The following is a 19111-nucleotide window of genomic DNA, read 5'->3' as shown; positions in this document are numbered from 1 at the left end:
AGGAGAGGGATTCTGAAATGACATCTTTTCCTTTTTCCCCAAGGCCTGCTGTCCTGTGTTTCTAACATGCTATGTATATTGCCTATGTTGTGCTGCCAGATACTTTCAATGCAGGCAAGGTTGGGAAAAGGGGGATCCCAACCAATAAACACAGAACTCTGGCAGCCCCAAAAGTAGGTAAGCACCATCTTGAGGTGTTGCCAGATTTTTATTGTAACTCACTTGGGTGAATATTTTTATTTTTTAAAGGGGAGTGTTATGGTCTTACCTGTCCATATTCAGTAGCGAAAACCACCACGCCTCCAGAGCAAGAGGAAACAGTGCTGGGGAGGTACTGTTCTTCCTCGCGTAACCACACACGGGCGCCCTGTATAAAGAGACAAATAGTCACCATTGAGACTAGCATGTCTTTTTCAAGGGAGCACTGCATATACAATTTCATAGAACAAAAAAAATGAATACAATAGAATAACGTAAAATACAGCACAACACAAATTGCACAAATAACTAAACCTGTAAATTCAAATTGCCATACTTCCTAGACTTGTATTCACTCAGCTACTGGAACTTCTTAAAATGAACATTACAAAACTAGAAAGTAAGGTTCCTAAACGTGTAATGAATATTATCAAATGACATAATCTTGCAGAACTCAACATCACAGACCACAATATCAAACAATAAAAAAAAATAGCAAAAAACAAACTTCCCAGTATAACAATAAAATCACACTGGTCTTTGTTTTGTCACCTCAGATATACAGTACCAGTCAAAAGTTTGGACACACCAACTCATTCAAGGGTGTTTCTTTATTTATACTATTTTCAACATTGTAGAATAATAGTGAAGACATCAAAACTATGAAATAACACTTGAGATTTGAGATTCTTCAAAGTAGCCACCCATTGCCTTGATGACAGTGACTTTCAACGTGGCACTGTCATAGGATGACAGCTTTTCAGCAAGTCAGTTTGGAAAATGTCTGCCCTGCTAGAGCTGCCCCGGTCAACTGTGAGTGCTGTTATCGTGAAGTGGAAAAATCTAGGAGCAACAACAGCTCAGCCGCGAAGTGGTAGGTCGCACAAGCTCACAGAACGGGACCGCCGAGTGCTGAAGCGCGTCTGTCCTCAGTTACAACACTCACTCCCGAGTTCCAAACTGCCTCTGGAAGCAACGTCAGCACAATAACTGTTCATCAGGAGCTTCATGAAATGGGTTTCCATATTGTAATTACTTCACCACCATAGCCTATTTATTGCCTTAATTCCCTTATTTTACCTCATTTGCACTCACTTTTCTTTTTTTCTACTGTATTATTGACGGTATGTTTTGTTTATTCCATGTGTAACTCTGTGTTGTTGTATGTGTCGAATTGCTATGCTTTATCTTGGCAAGCTCACAGTTGCAAACGAGAACTTGATCTCAAAAGCCTACCTGGCTAAATAAAGGTTTACAATTTAAAAAATAAACATGCGCCAAATACAACCGGTGTAGTAGACCTTACTGAGAAATTCTTACTTAAAAGCCCTTTACCAACAATGCAGTTCAAGAAATAGAGTTAAGAAAATATTTACAAATAAACTAAAGTAACATTTTTTTAATAAAAGTAACACAATAAAATAACAATAACGAGGCTATATAGAGGGGGTAGAACCGATTCAATGTGCGGGGTACAGGTTAGTCGAGGCAATTTCTAAATGTAGGTAGGGGTAAACTATGCATAGAGACTATGCATAGATAATAAAGAGTGAAAAGAAGCAGGGTAAAAACAAAATCGTATGGCTTGTGGGTTCAGTGACTTTAGGTGGCTTAATAATTTCTTTAAACAAAAAAATCTGATTTACCAACATTTCTGAAAATGGATACGGTGCATTCAGAAAGTATTCACACCCCTTGACTATTTCCACATTTCCACGTTTTGTAACATTACAGCCTTATTCTAAAATGAATTCAATAAATAAAAAATCCTCATCAATCTACACACAACACCCCATAATGACAAAGCAAAACCTGGTTTGGAGAAAGTTTTGCAGATGTATTAAATATAAAAAACAGATAGCTTATTTACATAAATATTCATTCCCTTTGGTATGATACTCGATATTGAGCTCAAGTGCATCCTGTTTCCATCGATCATCCTTGAGATGTTTCTACAACTTGATTGGAGTCCACTTTTGGTAACTTCAATTGATTGGACATGACTTGGAAAGGCACACACCTGTCTATATAAGGTCCCACAGTTGACAGTGCATGTCAGAGCAAAAAGTCATGAGGTCAAAGGAGCTCCGAGACAGGATTGTGTGAGGCACAGATCTGGGCAAGGGTAACAACAACAACAACAAAAAACACAGTGGCCTCCATCATTCTTAAATGGAAAAAGTTTGGAAACACGAAACATTTTCCTAGAGTTGACCAAACTGAGCAATTGGGGGAGAAGTGCTTTGGTCAGGGAAGTGACCAAGAACCCGATGGTCACTCTGACTGAGCTCCAGAGTTCCTCTGTGGAGATGAGAGAACCTTCAAGAAGGAACCATCTCTGCAGCACTCTAATCAGGCCTTTATGGTAGAGCGGCCAGACGGAAGTCACTCCTCAGTAAAAGGCACATGACAGCCCACTTGGAGTTTGCCAAAAGGCCCCTAAAGGACTCTCAGACGATGAGAAACAAGATTCTCTGGTCTGATGAAACCAAGATTGGACTCTTTGGCCTGAATGTCTCAAGGAAATCTGGCACCATCCCTACGGTGAAGCATGGTGGTGGCAGCATCATGTTGTGGGGATGTTTTTCAGTGCCAGGGACTGGGAGACTAGTCAGGATTGAGGAAAAGATTAATGGAGCAAAGTACAGAAAGATCCTTGATGAAAATCTGATCCAGAGTGCTCAGGACCTCGCACTGGGGCAAAGGTTCACCTTCCAACAGGACAAGGATTCTCTAAGCACACAGCCAAGACTACGCAGGAGTGGCTTTGGGACAAGTCTCTGAATGTCCTTAAGTGGCCCAGCCAGAGCCCGGAATTGAACCCGATCAAACATCTCTGGAGAGACCTGAAAATAGCTGTGCAGTAACATTCCACTTCCAATCTGACACTCTGAAACTCCCCAAATACAGGTGTGCCAAGCTTGTAGCGCCATACCCAAGAAGACTTGAGGCTGTAATCGCTGCTAAAGGTGCCTCAACAAAGTACGGTGTAAAGGGTCTGAATACTTATGTAAATGTTATATTTCAGTTTTTTTTTATTTAAATGTGAATTTTTTTCCAAAAGCCTGTTTTTGCTTTGTCATTATGGGGTTAGGGTTAGATTGATGTGTGTGGATTGATGAGGGAAAAAAAATATTTAATCCATTTTAGAATAAGGCTGTAAAGTCAAGGGGTCTGAATACATTCCGAATGCACTGTATATAGCATTTTGGAATGAAACTCTTACACACTGCAGCTTTGAACTTCTGAACCCCCTTACACGGAATGCTCATTATCAAAAACTCCCATGTATGTCACAGCGGCTGATGACTAATCGCTTTTGACAGGCAGCTGCAAAGCGTTGACCTTTCCCTTAGCCAATAGGATCACAGCTGTCGGGAACTGGGAAACGTATTACGGATTCAGGTTACAGGAGGTTTATACCTGGGGCACACTTTAGCACACTCAGGAGAGCAGTAAACATTGTGGTATATTGAGGCCTTTAACTTTTGTGACTAGGGAGCAGTATTTTCATTTTTGGAAAAATAACGTTCCCGTAGTAAACGGGATATTTTGTCAGGACAAGATGCTAGAATATGCATATAATTGAAAGCTTAGGATAGAAAACACTCTAAAGTTTCCAAAACTGTAAAAATATTGTCTGTGAGTATAACAGAACTGATATTGGAGGCGAAAGCCTGAGAAAAATCCAATCCGGAAGTGCCTCATGTTTTGAAAGCGCTGCGTTCCAATGCGTCCCTATTGAGCAGTGAATGGGCTATCAACCAGATTACTTTTTCTCCGTATTCCCCAAGGTGTCTACAGCATTGTGACGTAGTTTTACGCATTTATGTTGAAGAATACCCGTAAGTGGCTACATTGCGCAACTGGTCACCTGATGGCTCCCAGAGTGATTCTCGCGTAAAATACAGAGGTAGCCATTATTCCAATCGGTCCTACTGAAAAACCAATTGTCCCGGTGGATATATTATCAAATAGATATTTGAAAAACACCTTGAGGATTGATTATAAACAACGTTTACCATGTTTCTGTCGATATTATGGAGCTCATTTTGAATATTTTTCAGCATTTTCGTGACTGCAATTTCCGGGCGATTTCTCAGCAAAACGTGAAGAACAAACTGAGCTATTTCGCCTACAAAAATAATATTTTTGGAAAAAAGGAACATTGGCTGTCTAACTGGGAGTCTCGTGAGTGAAAACATCCGAAGCTCATCAAAGGTAGACGATTTAATTCGATTGCTTTTCTGATTTCCGTGACCAAGTTACCTGCTGCTAGCTGGACAAAATGCTATGCTAGGCTATCCATAAACTTACACAAATGCTTGTCTAGCTTTGGCTGTAAAGCATATTTTGACAATCTGAGATGACAGGGTGATTATCAAAAGGCTAAGCTGTGTCTCAATATATTTCACTTGTGATTTTCATGAATAGGAATATTTTCCAGGAATATTTATGTCCTTGGCGTTATGCTAATTAGTGTCAGTCGATGATTGCGCTCCCTCATGCGGGATGGGGAGTCACTAGAGGTTAATGAGCGTGGACGATTGAGGTGGAACACAACTTCTGAAGAGGCTTCTATTTAATGTGACCTAGAGGTTTTGTACTTTTTTTGTTGTTGTGAATGTTCACATCTTTACAGCTGGATAATTACTAATTACTCAAGTTGTTTTTTTCTCCGTGAGCCCAACTTGGAACTGGCAACCCACTGGACAGAAGTTTTTACTGGGTGTATATGAACAGAAGTAAAAGTGTGTCGAATAATACTGTTCTCAAATGTTTAATTCCAGCTGATCGGAGGTCTCTTTAGCTATTCACCTCCTGATGCCAAAGCTACACTTGGGATATGGAACACTGATCCTAGATAAGAGCGTATAGAGGCAATCCCTGCCAAGAGCGATCTACTGCCCTCACTTTGACTATCAGACAAAGAGTTTCACTTTGCACATAATATGACCCCTATCAGTCAGGCAGTCAATAATAAAAGTCTCATATCTTTGAATTAAATGAAAGTGAATGGATGTCGTTCTTTTTTTCTTCTGTTTTTAGCTCAAGCCATCCTCTAGCAGTTCCCCCCTGCCCATGAAGAGAGTAGCTTTGTACCAAACCAAATAACCAGGAGGCCTCCGGGGATGCTTCTTAAATGCATAGCCACATGTGTGCAGTACTCATTAATGTGACCGGCCAATGTTAATGAGAAAAACATACTGTGCTATTTGAAGAATGGTTTGGCAAGGGCCATGGGGTCCCCTTATTGAACTGGGCCAATGATTGACCTCTGACCCCTGACCCATAAGCCTTACACCTGACTGACCTGGATGACTTGCTGAGTTCTGTCTGAACCGGCACCTGACTGAGAAGAGATGCAAGGAAGAGAGAGATAAAGAGGGGTTCCAACTGTTACCCCTTCACCTACCCACCCACCCAGCCAACCACCAACCCACATAGGTTGCATGTCTACCCTATCAGCAGTGTATCAATGGAGAGCAGTAAGTTGTTCTAATCTAAACCCTGGACAGACTCCCGCTGAAGAGAGAAAACACACACGTTAGAAGAACAAGGGATCACCTAGGAAAAGATAAATCTGGACTACAGGGTAAACTCATTAAGGAACTCATCTTTCCATATAAGAAATGTGACTGATTAACTTTATTCAAAGCAATAGGATTTCAGAGGTTTTAGAGAAAAATAAATATTTTAAAATTAGTTTACAAAACATAAAGAGCACCTGCTCTTTACATGATATACAGTGCCTTGCAAAATAATTCATCCACATTAGCGTTTTTCCTATTTTGTTGCATTACAACCTGTAATTTAAATTGATTTTTATTTGGACTTCATGTGACATACACAAAATAATCCAAACTGGTGAAGTGAAATGAAAAAAAATAACTTGTTTCAAAAAAAAATTAAAATTTAAAAACGGAAAGGTGGTGCGTGCATATATATGTATTCACACCAGTTGCTATGAAGCTCCTAAATAAGATCTGGTGCAACCAATTACCCTCAGAAGTCACATAATTAGTTGAATAAAGTCCACCTGTGGACTAAGTGCCACATGATCTGTCACATGATCTCAGTATATATACACCTGTTCTGAAAGGCCCCAGAGTCTGCAATACCACCAAGCAAGGGGCACCACCAAGCTAGTGGAACTATGAAGACCAAGGAGCTCTCCAAACAGGGCAGGGACAAAGTTGTGGAGAAGTATAGATCAGGGTTGGGTTATAAAAAAATATCAGAAACTTTGAACATCCCACAGAGCACCATTAAATCCATTATAAAAAAATTGACAGAATATGGCACCACAACAAACCTGCCAAGAGAGGGCCGCCCACCAAAATTCACAGACCAGGCAAGGAGGGCACTAATCAGATAGACAACAATGAGACCAAAGATAACCCTGAAGGAGCTGAAAAGATTGGGGAGCTGTCCATAGGACCACTTTAAGCCGTACACTCCACAGAGGTGGGCTTTACGAAAAAGTGGCCAGAAAAAAAAGCCATTGCTTAATGAAAAAAAGAAGCAAACACGTTTGGTGTTCACCAAAAGGCATGTGGGAGTCTCATCCAACATATGGAATAAGGTACTCCGGTCAGATGAGACTAAAATGTAGCTTTTTGGCCATCAAGTAAAACGCTATGTCTGGCGCCAACCCAACACTTCTCATCACCCCGAGAACACCATCCCCACAGTGAAGCATGGTGGTGGCAGCATCATGCTGTGGGGATGTTTTTTATCGGCAGGGACTGGGAAACTGGTCGGAATTTAAGGAATGATGGATGGCTCTAAATACAGGGAAATTCTTAAGGGAAACCTGTTTCAGTCTTCATTGATTTGAGACTGGGACGGAGGTTCACCTTCCAGCAGGACAATGACCCTAAGCATTCTGCTAAAGCAACACTCGGGTGGTTTAAGGGGAAACATTTAAATGTCTTGGAATGGCCTAATCAAAGCCCAGACCTCAATCCAATTGAGAATCTGTGGTATGACTTAAAGATTGCTGTACACCAGCGGAACCCATCCAACTTGAAGGAGCTGGAGCAGTTTTGCCTTGATTCTTTTTTCTCCCAGTTTCTTGATGTGCCGAGCTTATAGAGAAGGTTGCTCTACAAAGTATTGACTTTGGGGGGTGAATAGTTATGCACGCTCAAGTTTTCCGTTTTTTTTTGTCTTATTTCTGGTTCGTTTCACAATTTAAAAAATATGTTGCGTAAATCAAATGATACTACCCCCACAAAATATATTTTTAATTCCAGGTTGTAAGGCAACAAAATAGGAAAAATGCCAAGGGGGTGAATACTTTCACAAGCCACTGTAGACTGATCAGGTGAATCCAAGATAAAGTTATGATTCGTTATTAATGTCACTTGTTAAATCCACTTCAATCCGTGTAGATGCAGGGGAGGAGACAGGTAAAATAAGGATTTTTAAGCCTTGAGACAATTGAGAGTTGCCTTTTTGAACAGGGTATGGTTGTAGGTGCCAGGGGCACCGGTTTGTGTCAAGAATTGCAACACTGCTGGGTTTTTCACACTCAACAGTTTGCCATGTGTATCAAGAATGGTCCACCACCCAAAGGACATCCAACCAACTGGACACAATTGTGGGAAGCATTGGAGTCAACATGGGCCAGCATTCCTGTGGAACGTTTTAATACTTTGTAGAGCCCATTCCCCAAACAATCTGAGGGTGCAAGCGGAGGAAGGTGTTCTTAATGTTTTGTATACTCTGGGTATATCAATGTATGAGAATTAACAGAATTTCTAAGGGAAAGTATCACCAGGTTTGCAGTGACTCACAAAATGAAACTTTCTACAGTGCCTTCAGAAAGTATTCATACCCCTTGACTTATTCCACATTTTGTTATGCAACAGCATGAATTCAAAATGGATTTAATAGATTTCCTTCTCATCCATCGGAAAACAAGGTGAAAACATGTTTTGAAATATGAAATATCTCATTTACATAGGTATTCGCATCCCTGAGCATCCATGTGAGAACCACCTTCGGCAGCGATTAAAGCTGTGAGTCTTTCTGGGTAAGTCTGTAAGAGTTTTGCACACCTGGATTGTACAATATTTTCCCATTATTCTTTTCAAAATTATTCAAGCTTTGTCAAATTGGTTGTTGATAATTGCTAGACAACCATTCTCAAGCCATAGATGTTCAAGCAGAGTTAAGTCAAAACTGTAACTCGTCCACTCAGGAACATACACTATCTTCTTGGTAAGCAACTCCAGTCTAGATTTGGCCTTGTGTTTTAGGTTATTGTCCTGCTGAAAGGTGAATTAATCTCCCAGTGTCTGGTGGAAAGCAGACTGAACCAGGGTTTCCTCTAGGATTTTGCCTATGCTTTGCTTCATTCTGTTTGTTTTTTTATCTTGAAAAACTACCCAGTTCTTAACTATTTCAAGCATACCCATAACATGATGCAGCCAACACTATGCTTGCAAATATGGAGTGTGGTACTCACTAGTGTGTTTTCTTGGATTTGTCCCAAAAATAACACTTTGTATTCAGGACAAAAAGTGAATTGCTTTGCCACATTTTTTTAAAGTATTACTTAGGTGCCCTGTCGCAAACAGGATACATGTTTTGGAATAGTTTTATTCTGTACATGATTCCTTCTTTTCACTTTTTCAATTATGTTAGTATTGTGGACTAACTACAATGTTGTTGATCCGTAGTCAGTTTTCACCTATCACATCCATTTTTATTATTTTTTATTTATTTCACCTTTATTTAACCAGGTAGGCTAGTTGAGAACAAGTTCTCATTTGCAACTGCGACCTGGCCTAGATAAAGTGTAGCAATTTGACACATACAACAACAGAGAGTTACTCATGGAATAAACAAAACATACAGTCAATAACACAGTAGAAAAAAAGAAAACAAAAAGTCTATATACAGTGAGTGCAAATGAGGTAAATTAAGGAAATAAATAGGCCATGGTGGCGAAGTAATTACAATATAGCAATTAAACACTGGAATGGTAGATCGGCAGAATATGAATGTGCAGGTAGAGATACTGGGGTGCAAAGGAGCAAAATAAATAAATACCAGTATGGGGATGAGGTAGGTAGATAGATGGGCTGTTTACAGATGGGCTATGTACAGGTGCAGTGATCTGTAAGCTGCTCTGACAACTGGTGCTTAAAGCTAGTGAGTGCGATGTGAGTCTCCAGCTTCAGAGATTTTTGCAATTCGTTCCAGTCATGGGCAGCAGAGAACTGGAAGGAAAGACGTCCAAAGGAGGAATTGGCTTTGGGGGTGACCAGTGAGATATACCTGCTGGCGCGCGTGCTACGAGTGGGTGCTGCTATGGTGACCAGTGAGCTGAGATAAGGCGGGGCTTTACCTAGCAGAGACTTGTAGATAACCTGTAGCCAGTGGGTTTGGCGACGAGTATGAAGCGAGGGCCAACCAACGAGAGCGTACAGATCGCATTGGTGACAAAACTGATGGCACTGTGATAGACTGCATCCAGTTTGTTGAGTAGAGTGTTGGAGGCTACTTTATAGATGACATCACCGAAGTCGAGGATCGGTAGGATGGTCAGTTTTACGAGGGTATGTTTGGCAGCATGAGTTAAGGATGCTTTGTTGCGATATAGGAAGCCGATTCTAGATTTAAGTTGGATTGGAGATGCTTAATGTGAGTCTGGAAGGAGAATTTACAGTCTAAACAGACACCCAGGTATTTGTAGTTGTCCACTAAGTCAGAGCCGTCCAGAGTAGTGATGCTGGACGGGCGAGCAGGTGCGGGCAGTGATCGATTGAATAGCATGCATTTAGTTTTACTTGCATTTAAGAGCAGTTGGAGGCCACGGAAGGAGAGTTGTTTGGCATTGAAGCTCGTCTGGAGGTTAGTTAACACAGTGTCCAAGGAGGGGCCAGAAGTATACAGAATGGTGTCGTCTGGGTAGAGGTGGATCAGAGAATCACCAGCAGCAAGAGCAACATCACTGATGTATACAATATTAAACTCTGTAACTGTTTTAAACTCACCATTGAGTGAAATCCTTAAGCAGTTTTCTTCCTCTCCAGCAACTGAGTATCTTTCTAGGGACTTGATACATCATACAAAGTGTAAATAATAACTTTGCAATGTTCTAAGGGATATTCAGTGTTTGCTTTTTTTTACCCATCTACCAATAGGTGCCCTTCTTTGTGAGGCATTGGAAAACATCCCTGGTTTTGTGGTTAAATCTGTGTTTGAAATTCACTGTTCGACTGAGGGACCTTACAGATAATTGTATGATGGGTGCAGAGATGAGGTAGTCATTCAAAAATCATGTTAAACATTATTATTGCACAGTCCATGCAACTTATTTTGTGACTTGTTAAGCACATTTTTACTCCTGAATTTACATAACAAAGTGGTTTGAATAGTGGGTTGAGGATCAAGACATTTTAGCTTTTCAAAAACATAATTCCACTGACTTTATGGGGTATTGTGTGTAGGTCAGTGACAAAATAATCGGAATTGAATCCATTTAAATTCAGACTGTAACACAACAACATGTGGAAAATGTTTGTGCTAAAATACTTTGTGCTAACATTAGTGTTAACAGTTATGTTAACTGTCGAAAAGTTATCCTGTGATGTCACAAAGAACTCAGGTAGAGTGCCTTGCGAAAGTATTCGGCCCCCTTGAACTTTGCGACCTTTTGCCACATTTCAGGCTTCAAACATAAAGATATAAAACTGTATTTTTTTGTGAAGAATCAACAACAAGTGGGACACAATCATGAAGTGGAACGACATTTATTGGATATTTCAAACTTTTTTAACAAATCAAAAACTGAAAAATTGGGTGTGCAAAATTATTCAGCCCCCTTAAGTTAATACTTTGTAGCGCCACCTTTTGCTGCGATTACAGCTGTAAGTCGCTTGGGGTCGCTTGGGGTATGTCTCTATCAGTTTTGCACATCGAGAGACTGACATTTTTTCCCATTCCTCCTTGCAAAACAGCTCGAACTCAGTGAGGTTGGATGGAGAGCAATTGTGAACAGCAGTTTTCAGTTCTTTCCACAGATTCTCGATTGGATTCAGGTCTGGACTTTAACTTGGCCATTCTAACACCTGGATATGTTTATTTTTGAACCATTCCATTGTAGATTTTGCTTTATGTTTTGGATCATTGTCTTGTTGGAAGACAAATCTCCGTGCCAGTCTCAGGTCTTTTGCAGACTCCATCAGGTTTTCTTCCAGAATGGTCCTGTATTTGGCTCCATCCATCTTCCCATCAATTTTAACCATCTTCCCTGTCCCTGCTGAAGAAAAGCAGGCCCAAACCATGATGCTGCCACCACCATGTTTGACAGTGGGGATGGTGGTTCAGGGTGATGAGCTGTGTTGCTTTTACGCCAAACATAACGTTTTGCATTGTTGCCAAAATGTTCAATTTTGGTTTAATCTGACCAGAGCACCTTCTTCCACATGTTTGGTGTGTCTCCCAGGTGGCTTGTGGCAAACTTTAAACAACACTTTTTATGGATATCTTTAAGAAATGGCTTTCTTCTTGCCACTCTTCCATAAAGGCCAGATTTGTGCAATATACGACTGATTGTTGTCCTATGGACAGAGTCTCCCACCTCAGCTGTAGATCTCTGCAGTTCATCCAGAGTGATCATGGGCCTCTTGGCTGCATCTCTGATCAGTCTTCTCCTTGTATGAGCTGAAAGTTTAGAGGGACGGCCAGGTCTTGGTAGATTTGCAGTGGTCTGATACTCCTTCCATTTCAATATTATCGCTTGCACAGTGCTCCTTGGGATGTTTAAAGCTTGGGAAATCTTTTTGTATCCAAATCCGGCTTTAAACTTCTTCACAACAGTATCTCGGACCTGCCTGGTGTGTTCCTTGTTCTTCATGATGCTCTCTGCGCTTTTAACGGATCTCTGAGACTATCACAGTGCAGGTGCATTTATACGGAGACTTGATTACACACAGGTGGATTGTATTTATCATCATTAGTCATTTTGGTCAACATTGGATCATTCAGAGATCCTCACTGAACTTCTGGAGAGAGTTTGCTGCACTGAAAGTAAAGGGGCTGAATAATTTTGCACGCCCAATTTTTCATTTTTGATTTGTTAAAAAAGTTTGAAATATCCAATAAATGTCATTCCACTTCATGATTGTGTCCCACTTGTTGTTGATTCTTCACAAAAAAATACAGTTTTATATCTTTATGTTTGAAGCCTGAAATGTGGCAAAAGGTCGCAAAGTTCAAGGGGGCCGAATACTTTCGCAAGGCACTGTAGCAAGTTTGGTAGCCTACTAATGATCATGACTAAACGGTCACATGGAATTTGACTGCCATCATAACTCGTGACCTCAGATGTGGCAGTAATATGGTCACTGTAATAGCCCTATTCTTGGTCACTGTATTCAGTGTGAATTCAACCCTAAAGCTTACTGTGGCTGGACCAGTATGACCCAGACCTTACCTGAAATCTATCTCAAGGGATTGAGAATCTTTTAATAACATACCGCCAGCCAAAATGATTGCATTTAGCCTCAGTTTTCCTATAACCCAACAGCAATACAACCACACATAGGCTAGCTAGCGTTAGCCTTGATGTTTACCACATGTGAACTCTGCCTTAGAGAGGCTCTGAGGCCCTTCCTGACCTGATCCCAGCATCGATATCTCTTGCAGTCAAAACCAAAACACACAAACACAACTCTCACCCTGACACTCTTCAAGTCAGGTGGAAAATTAAGTGAAAATGAAGCCACTGACCCTTCCCCTAAATACGTTTCCTTATAAACATGAACCACTTTTTTCATGCAACATGTGTGGCTAGCATTCCCCTTCATAGGGACGCTGATGGGAATCCTTGGGGCTGGGAGCGCAGTTACATAGTCGGGGTTCGGAATGAGCAGCTGTGCACTCACCACCATTTGCATGTAAAAAACGTAATGGGGATACAGTTGCTTGCACAGACTGCCAGTTGAGGAGCAAAATATGCATGAGAACACACAGACTTACCGTAGACAACAAAACCTTTGTGAACAACAGGTGTAGACTAACATTGAAATACTTACTTACAGGTCATTTTCTAACAATGCAGAGTTAAGATACAGATACAAAATTAAATACATAGTGTAATAACGAATAACAATAACAAGTAAAAGTAACTTGGTGAAATACAGGGAATACCAGTACCGAGTCGATGTACAGGGATATGAGGTAGTTTAGGTAGCTATGTACATATAGGTGTGGGTAAAGTGACTAGACACAGGAATCATTGCCATAAACGTTCACTTCCATAGACAGAAACAGCCGAGGTATGTCGACATTTTAACATACAGTAGTCTCAGATGTGTGGGAACACTACATCAGCACACAAACACTGTTACATAGTTGTGTTGAGTCACCAGCCGTAACCCAATTGACACCCTATTCCCTATGTAGACGTTGTCCAGAGCCCATTGGGTTAGGGTTAGGTATCTAGGGAAGAGTGGCTCTCTAGGAAGAGAGAACATTTTTGTAATGTGGACAACATTTTGAGAACCTTCTTAGCAGGTTTTGGTGTTAAAATTGTCTCTAGCGTCCGACCCGTTTGGCTTACAAACTATTATGACCCCTCTATGGAAAGATTAGATTCTAACGAACAACGATGGTGGTTTGCGCAATTCAACAAATACATTTTTTATATTTTTTAAACTTCAAGCGGTCTTAAAATTCTAAATCAAATAGCTAAATGATCCTTGGTATGATCTTCTTAAAATAATTCCATATAGCTTAGTGGAACCTAATTATGCTGCAGAGCTGTCATTTTCCTAGTTCTTCAAAGTACAGTTGAAGTCGGAATTTTACGTTAACATCTAGGAGACAGAATGTGTCTCCTTCCTGAGGGGTATGACAGCTGTGTGGTCCCATGGTGTTTATACTTGCGTACTATTGTTTGTACAGATGAACATGGTACCTTCAGGCATTTGGAAATTGCTCCCAAGGATGAACAAGACTTGTGGAGGTCTAAAAAAAAATCTGAGGTCTTGGCTGATTTCTTTTGATTTTCCCATGATGTCAAGCAAAGAGGCACTGAGTTTGAAGGTAGGCCTTGAAATACATCCACAGATACACCTCCAATTGACTCAAATTATGTCAATTAGCCTATCAGAAGCTTCTAAAGCCATGACATAATTTTCTGGAATTTTCCAAGCTGTTTAAAGGCACAGTCAACTTAGTGTATGGTAACTTCTGACCCACTGGAATTGTGATAGAGTGAATTATAAGTGGAATAATCTGTATGTAAACAATTGTTGGAAAAATTACTTGTGGCATGCTCAAAGTAGATGTCCTAACGGACTTACCAAAACTATAGTGGTTGAAAAAATAGGTTTAATGACTCCAACCTAAGTGTATGTAAACTTCCGACTTGTTCTCTTTGTTGCCTATCTGATTAATGCCCTCCTTGCCTGGTCCGTGAGTTTTGGTGGGCGGCCCTCTCTTGGCAGGTTTGCTGTGGTGCCATATTCTGTCCATTATTTAATAATGGATTTAATGTTGCTCCGTGGGATGTTCAAAGTTTCTGATATTTTTTTATAACCCAACCCTGATCTGTACTTCTCCACAACTTTGTCCCTGACCTATTTGGAGAGCTCCTTGGTCTTCATGGTGCCGCTTGCTTGGTGGTGTTGCAGACTCTGGGGCCTTTCAGAACAGGTGTATATATGCTGAGATCATGTGACACTTAGATTGTACACAGGTGGACTTTATTTAACTAATTATGTGACTTCTGAAGGTAATTGCTTGCACCAGATCTTATTTAGGTGCTTCATAGCAAAGAGTGTGAATACATATGCACGCACCACTTTTACGTTTTTACATTTTAGTTTTTTTTTTAAACAAGTTATTTTTTTCATTTCACTTCACCTATTTGGACTATTTTTTGTATGCCCATTACATGAAGCCAAAATAAAAATCGATTTAAATTTGTAATGCAACGAAATAGATGTAATGCAATGAAATAGAAAAAACGCCAAGGGGGATGAATACTTTGCAAGGCACTGTACACAGAAAGCTAACTTTAATAATATGCATGTCAATCTCACATGGCTCAAAGTGGAGGAGAGATTGACTTCATCACTACTTGTATTTGTGAGAGGTATTGACATGTTGAAAGCACCGAGCTGTCTATTTAAATGACTAGCACACAGCTCAGACACCCATGCATACCCCACAAGACATGCCAAAAGAGGTCTCTTCACAGTCCCCAAGTCCAGTACTGACTATGGGAGGTGCACAGTACTACACAGACCTATGACTACATGGAACTCTATTCCACATCAGGTAACTGATGCAAGCAGTAAAATCAGATTTAAAAAACTGATAAAAATACACTTTATGGAACAGCGGGGACTGTGATTCTGCTCCCGGGTGGCGCAGCACCTTAGTGCTAGAGGCGTCACTACAGACCCTAGTTAGATTCCAGGCTGTATTACAACCGGCTGTTATTGGGGGTCCCATAGGGCGGCGCATAAATGGCCCAGCGTCGTCCGGGTTTGGCCGGGGTAGGCCGTCATCGTAAATAAGAATTTGTTCTTAATTGACTTGCCTAGTTAAATAAAGGTGAAATAAAAAATAAAATAAAAAAAGCAACACAAACATAGGCACAGACATATGCATACACACACATGATAACATATGCACAATACACACATGTACACATGGATTTTGTGTTGTAGATCTGTGGTAGTGGAATACGGTTCTGAGGGCACCCACTTAGTGTGTTGTGAAATCTGTTATGAATCTATTGTAATGTTTTTAAAATTGTATAGCTGCCTTCATTTTGACGGACCCCAGGAAGAGTACCTTCTGCCTTGGCAGCAGCTAAGGGGATCCATAGTAAATACAAATAAAGTTCGATTAGGATTATATAAATCCTCATTATTTCGCTTCAGAAAAGGTTTGAAAATATTAGGGTTGAAAATATTCAGACAATATTTTATGGCTTGTTCCATTTTCAAAATATTTTTGTTCACTGTATTAATCTTAAAAGAATGTGTCCTCAAGGACCGCCTATTTAGGCACAGCTATATCTCATCCCCTGTCTCCTCCTCATGTATAGTTTACGCTCAAAGGTTCCTCTCCCAGACAAACAACAAGTTCCTCGTGGTCAACCGTGTGGAACAGATTAGGTACTGCTTGTTTGTACAAGCCAAATATCCTAATCATGTCCTTTCACTCAAACATTTGGCCAGGAGGTAGGAGAGAGAGAGGAGGCCATAACCGTCTTACTACAGTCTACAGACGAGTGGTACTTTACAGTGAAGATCATTCATTTGGTGTATTTTTTTGAGGGAAAGATGAACAAAAATGGGAAATGAATGTGTGGACAATAAAGTTTTTCAAATTGTATTATTTCCTATTCTATGATAGGTGTCCCGTTGGTATAAATTATTTGGGAGACAGGCGCAGGAATGTGTAATAGGGTTTTTTATTAAGCCCAAATTACGGCGTGCCGTGTAAAGGCACAGTGCGGGTCGATCAGGACCTGATACAGCTGCCGAAGTTGCGTTGGATGGACCGGTTGTGGCGGCATCGGACGGGCCAGATGTGGCTGCTGAAGTGGCAACGTCAGACGACCCAGTTGTAGCTGCCGAAGTTGTTGCGGCGGCTCGACGGGCCATTCCTGCTGTCTCCCTTAATGGTAGATTATTCTGTCACGTTGGTATGAAGAGATTCGGGAGACAGGTACAGGCGAGACCAGTAATCATCTGCGCAATCCACAACGGCACGAAAGCCAAAACACACAGCACAGGTACTCACACGCACCAACGGACATAGTAACAATAATGGACAGCCCAATGGAAACCAAAGGGCACACTTATACAAGTACTAATCAGTGGGAATAGGGGACAGGTGTGCATAATTAAAGTTCCCAAGGGATCTGTGACAATAGGTTTGCTCCAACATATAATTTTATAATTTCTCAGTCTACTCTAAATAGACATTCTATACGAACAAATAGTGTATTTTTGTTCTGAAATAAACTAATGGTAAGAGAACAAAGACCAGCCAGACATTTAGTCTGGAAAAAAGATACATCCAGAGTGGATAAAATGCATTAATAATTAACATTCAATGAGGAAATGCTTTTTTACAATGGCAGTCAGGAGTAAACAAACAGTAAAAAGTATGTTTCACTTTGAGTGGACACCATTGGTCTTCTATTTGAATTTGATTGGATCCCACTAGCCAATAATAAGCAATAAAACAAAATCACCTGCGTTCACGTAGGATTAGTTTCAAAAACATAGAGAGGACGGACTGTTATTCTTACTGTACCCAAGCAATAGTCATTTTCAATAACTCCAAGCATTTACTTTGGGGTTTTCCTTTCACATGTGTGTACTAATTTGTCTCTTCCCCTTGATGGAGGGGTAGTCTGTGCGAGGTTGCACTGGAGGGTGAAATTACAGTGTCAAGAAAAATTATGTGAAAAAATTATGTTGACCTTCCTTTGGCAGCAATAACCTTGGGTCGTTGTCCTGTTGCATCACCCAACTTCTGTTGAGCTTCAATTGGCGGACAGATAGCCAAACATTCTCCTGCAAAATGTCTTGATACACTTGGGAATGCATTTTTCCGTCGATGATAGCAAGCTGTCCAGGCCCTGAGGCAGCAAAGCAGCTCCAAACCATGATGCTCCCTCCACCATACTTTACCGTTGGGATGAGGTTCTGATGTTGGTGTGCTGTGCCTTTTTTTCTCCACACATATTGTTGTGTGTTCCTTCCAAACAACTCAACTGTAGTTTCATCTGTCCACAGAATATTTTGCCAGTAGCGCTGTGGAACATTCAGGTGCACTTTTGCAAACTTCAGACGCGCAGCAATGTTTTTTTGGATAGCAGTAGCTTATTCCATGGTGTCCTCCCTTGAACACCATTCTTGTTTAGTGTTTTATGTATCGTAGTCTCGTCAACAGAGATGAACGCATGTTCCAGAGATTCTTCTTAACCTCAATTTGCGTTCTGCACTGTGCTCTTGCAGTCATATTTGAAGGATGGCCACTCCTAGAGAGAGTAGCAACAGTGCTGAACTTTCTCCATTTATAGACAATTTCATCATCATAGACTGATGAACATCAAGGCTTTTAGAGATACTTTTGCAACCCTTTCCAGCTTCATGCAAGTAAACAATTCTTAATCTTCGGTCTTGTGAGATCTCTTTTGTTTGAAGCATGGTTCACATCAGGCAATGCTTCTTGTGAATAGCAAAATCACATTTTGTGAGTGCTTTTTATAGGGCAAGGCAGCTCTAACCAACATCTCCAATCTCATCTCATTGATTGGACTCCAAGTTAGCTGAGTCCTGACTCCAATTAGCTTTTGGAGAGGTCATTAACCTAGGGGTTCACATACTTTTTCCAACCTACACTGTGAATGTTTAAATGATGTATACAATGTGTTTCGGGGCATTGGTTCCTACTATGTGTGAATTGTACCGAAATTAGCTGAAGAATTGGGACTTTGAGGGTACATGAGTACCAAAACATCACTGAACACATGCAGTAAAAATTTGTCCCAATACTATGGTCATCGGAAACATACAATAGAGACAGAGCCTGCAGAAGTATTTAGTGGGAAAGGTTACTAAAGCTAGGCAGGGGAAAGTCTGCATGCTAATAAAAATGGACCTTCAACCTCTACCAGCATGTGGCATGAACCAATCAACTCCCACTGCCTGTGTTGAGTGACAATCAACATTTGTTCACAGACAAAGGGTGTTTGGATTTTAATTATTGGATACACCATAGGTCAAGACTGAGAACTATGGGAACTTATTGCTTCCCTGTATTGATTATTTGTGGTGTGTGGGAAATACCAATCCAACAGGAAAGACACACACACACTCACACCACACACACACACACACACACACACACGCACACA

General features: G+C 40.7%; 1 protein-coding gene across 1 annotated transcript in view; it reads right to left on the bottom strand.

Annotated features, from left to right (window-relative positions):
• myo10 (myosin X) overlaps positions 1-19111 on the bottom strand; it is a 258704-nt gene that overhangs the window by 209865 nt on the left and 29728 nt on the right. Inside the window, exon 2 of the mRNA XM_036985483.1 lies at positions 269-367. Within this exon, the coding sequence (XP_036841378.1) occupies positions 269-367 (99 nt within the window). The remainder of the gene's footprint in view (positions 1-268; positions 368-19111) is intronic.

Source organism: Oncorhynchus mykiss, chromosome 8 (genome assembly GCF_013265735.2).
Source record: "Oncorhynchus mykiss isolate Arlee chromosome 8, USDA_OmykA_1.1, whole genome shotgun sequence".
In the NCBI taxonomy this organism is placed as follows: domain Eukaryota; kingdom Metazoa; phylum Chordata; class Actinopteri; order Salmoniformes; family Salmonidae; genus Oncorhynchus; species Oncorhynchus mykiss.
Note: the sequence above shows the minus strand (reverse complement) of the source record. Positions and strands in the feature narration are given on the sequence as shown.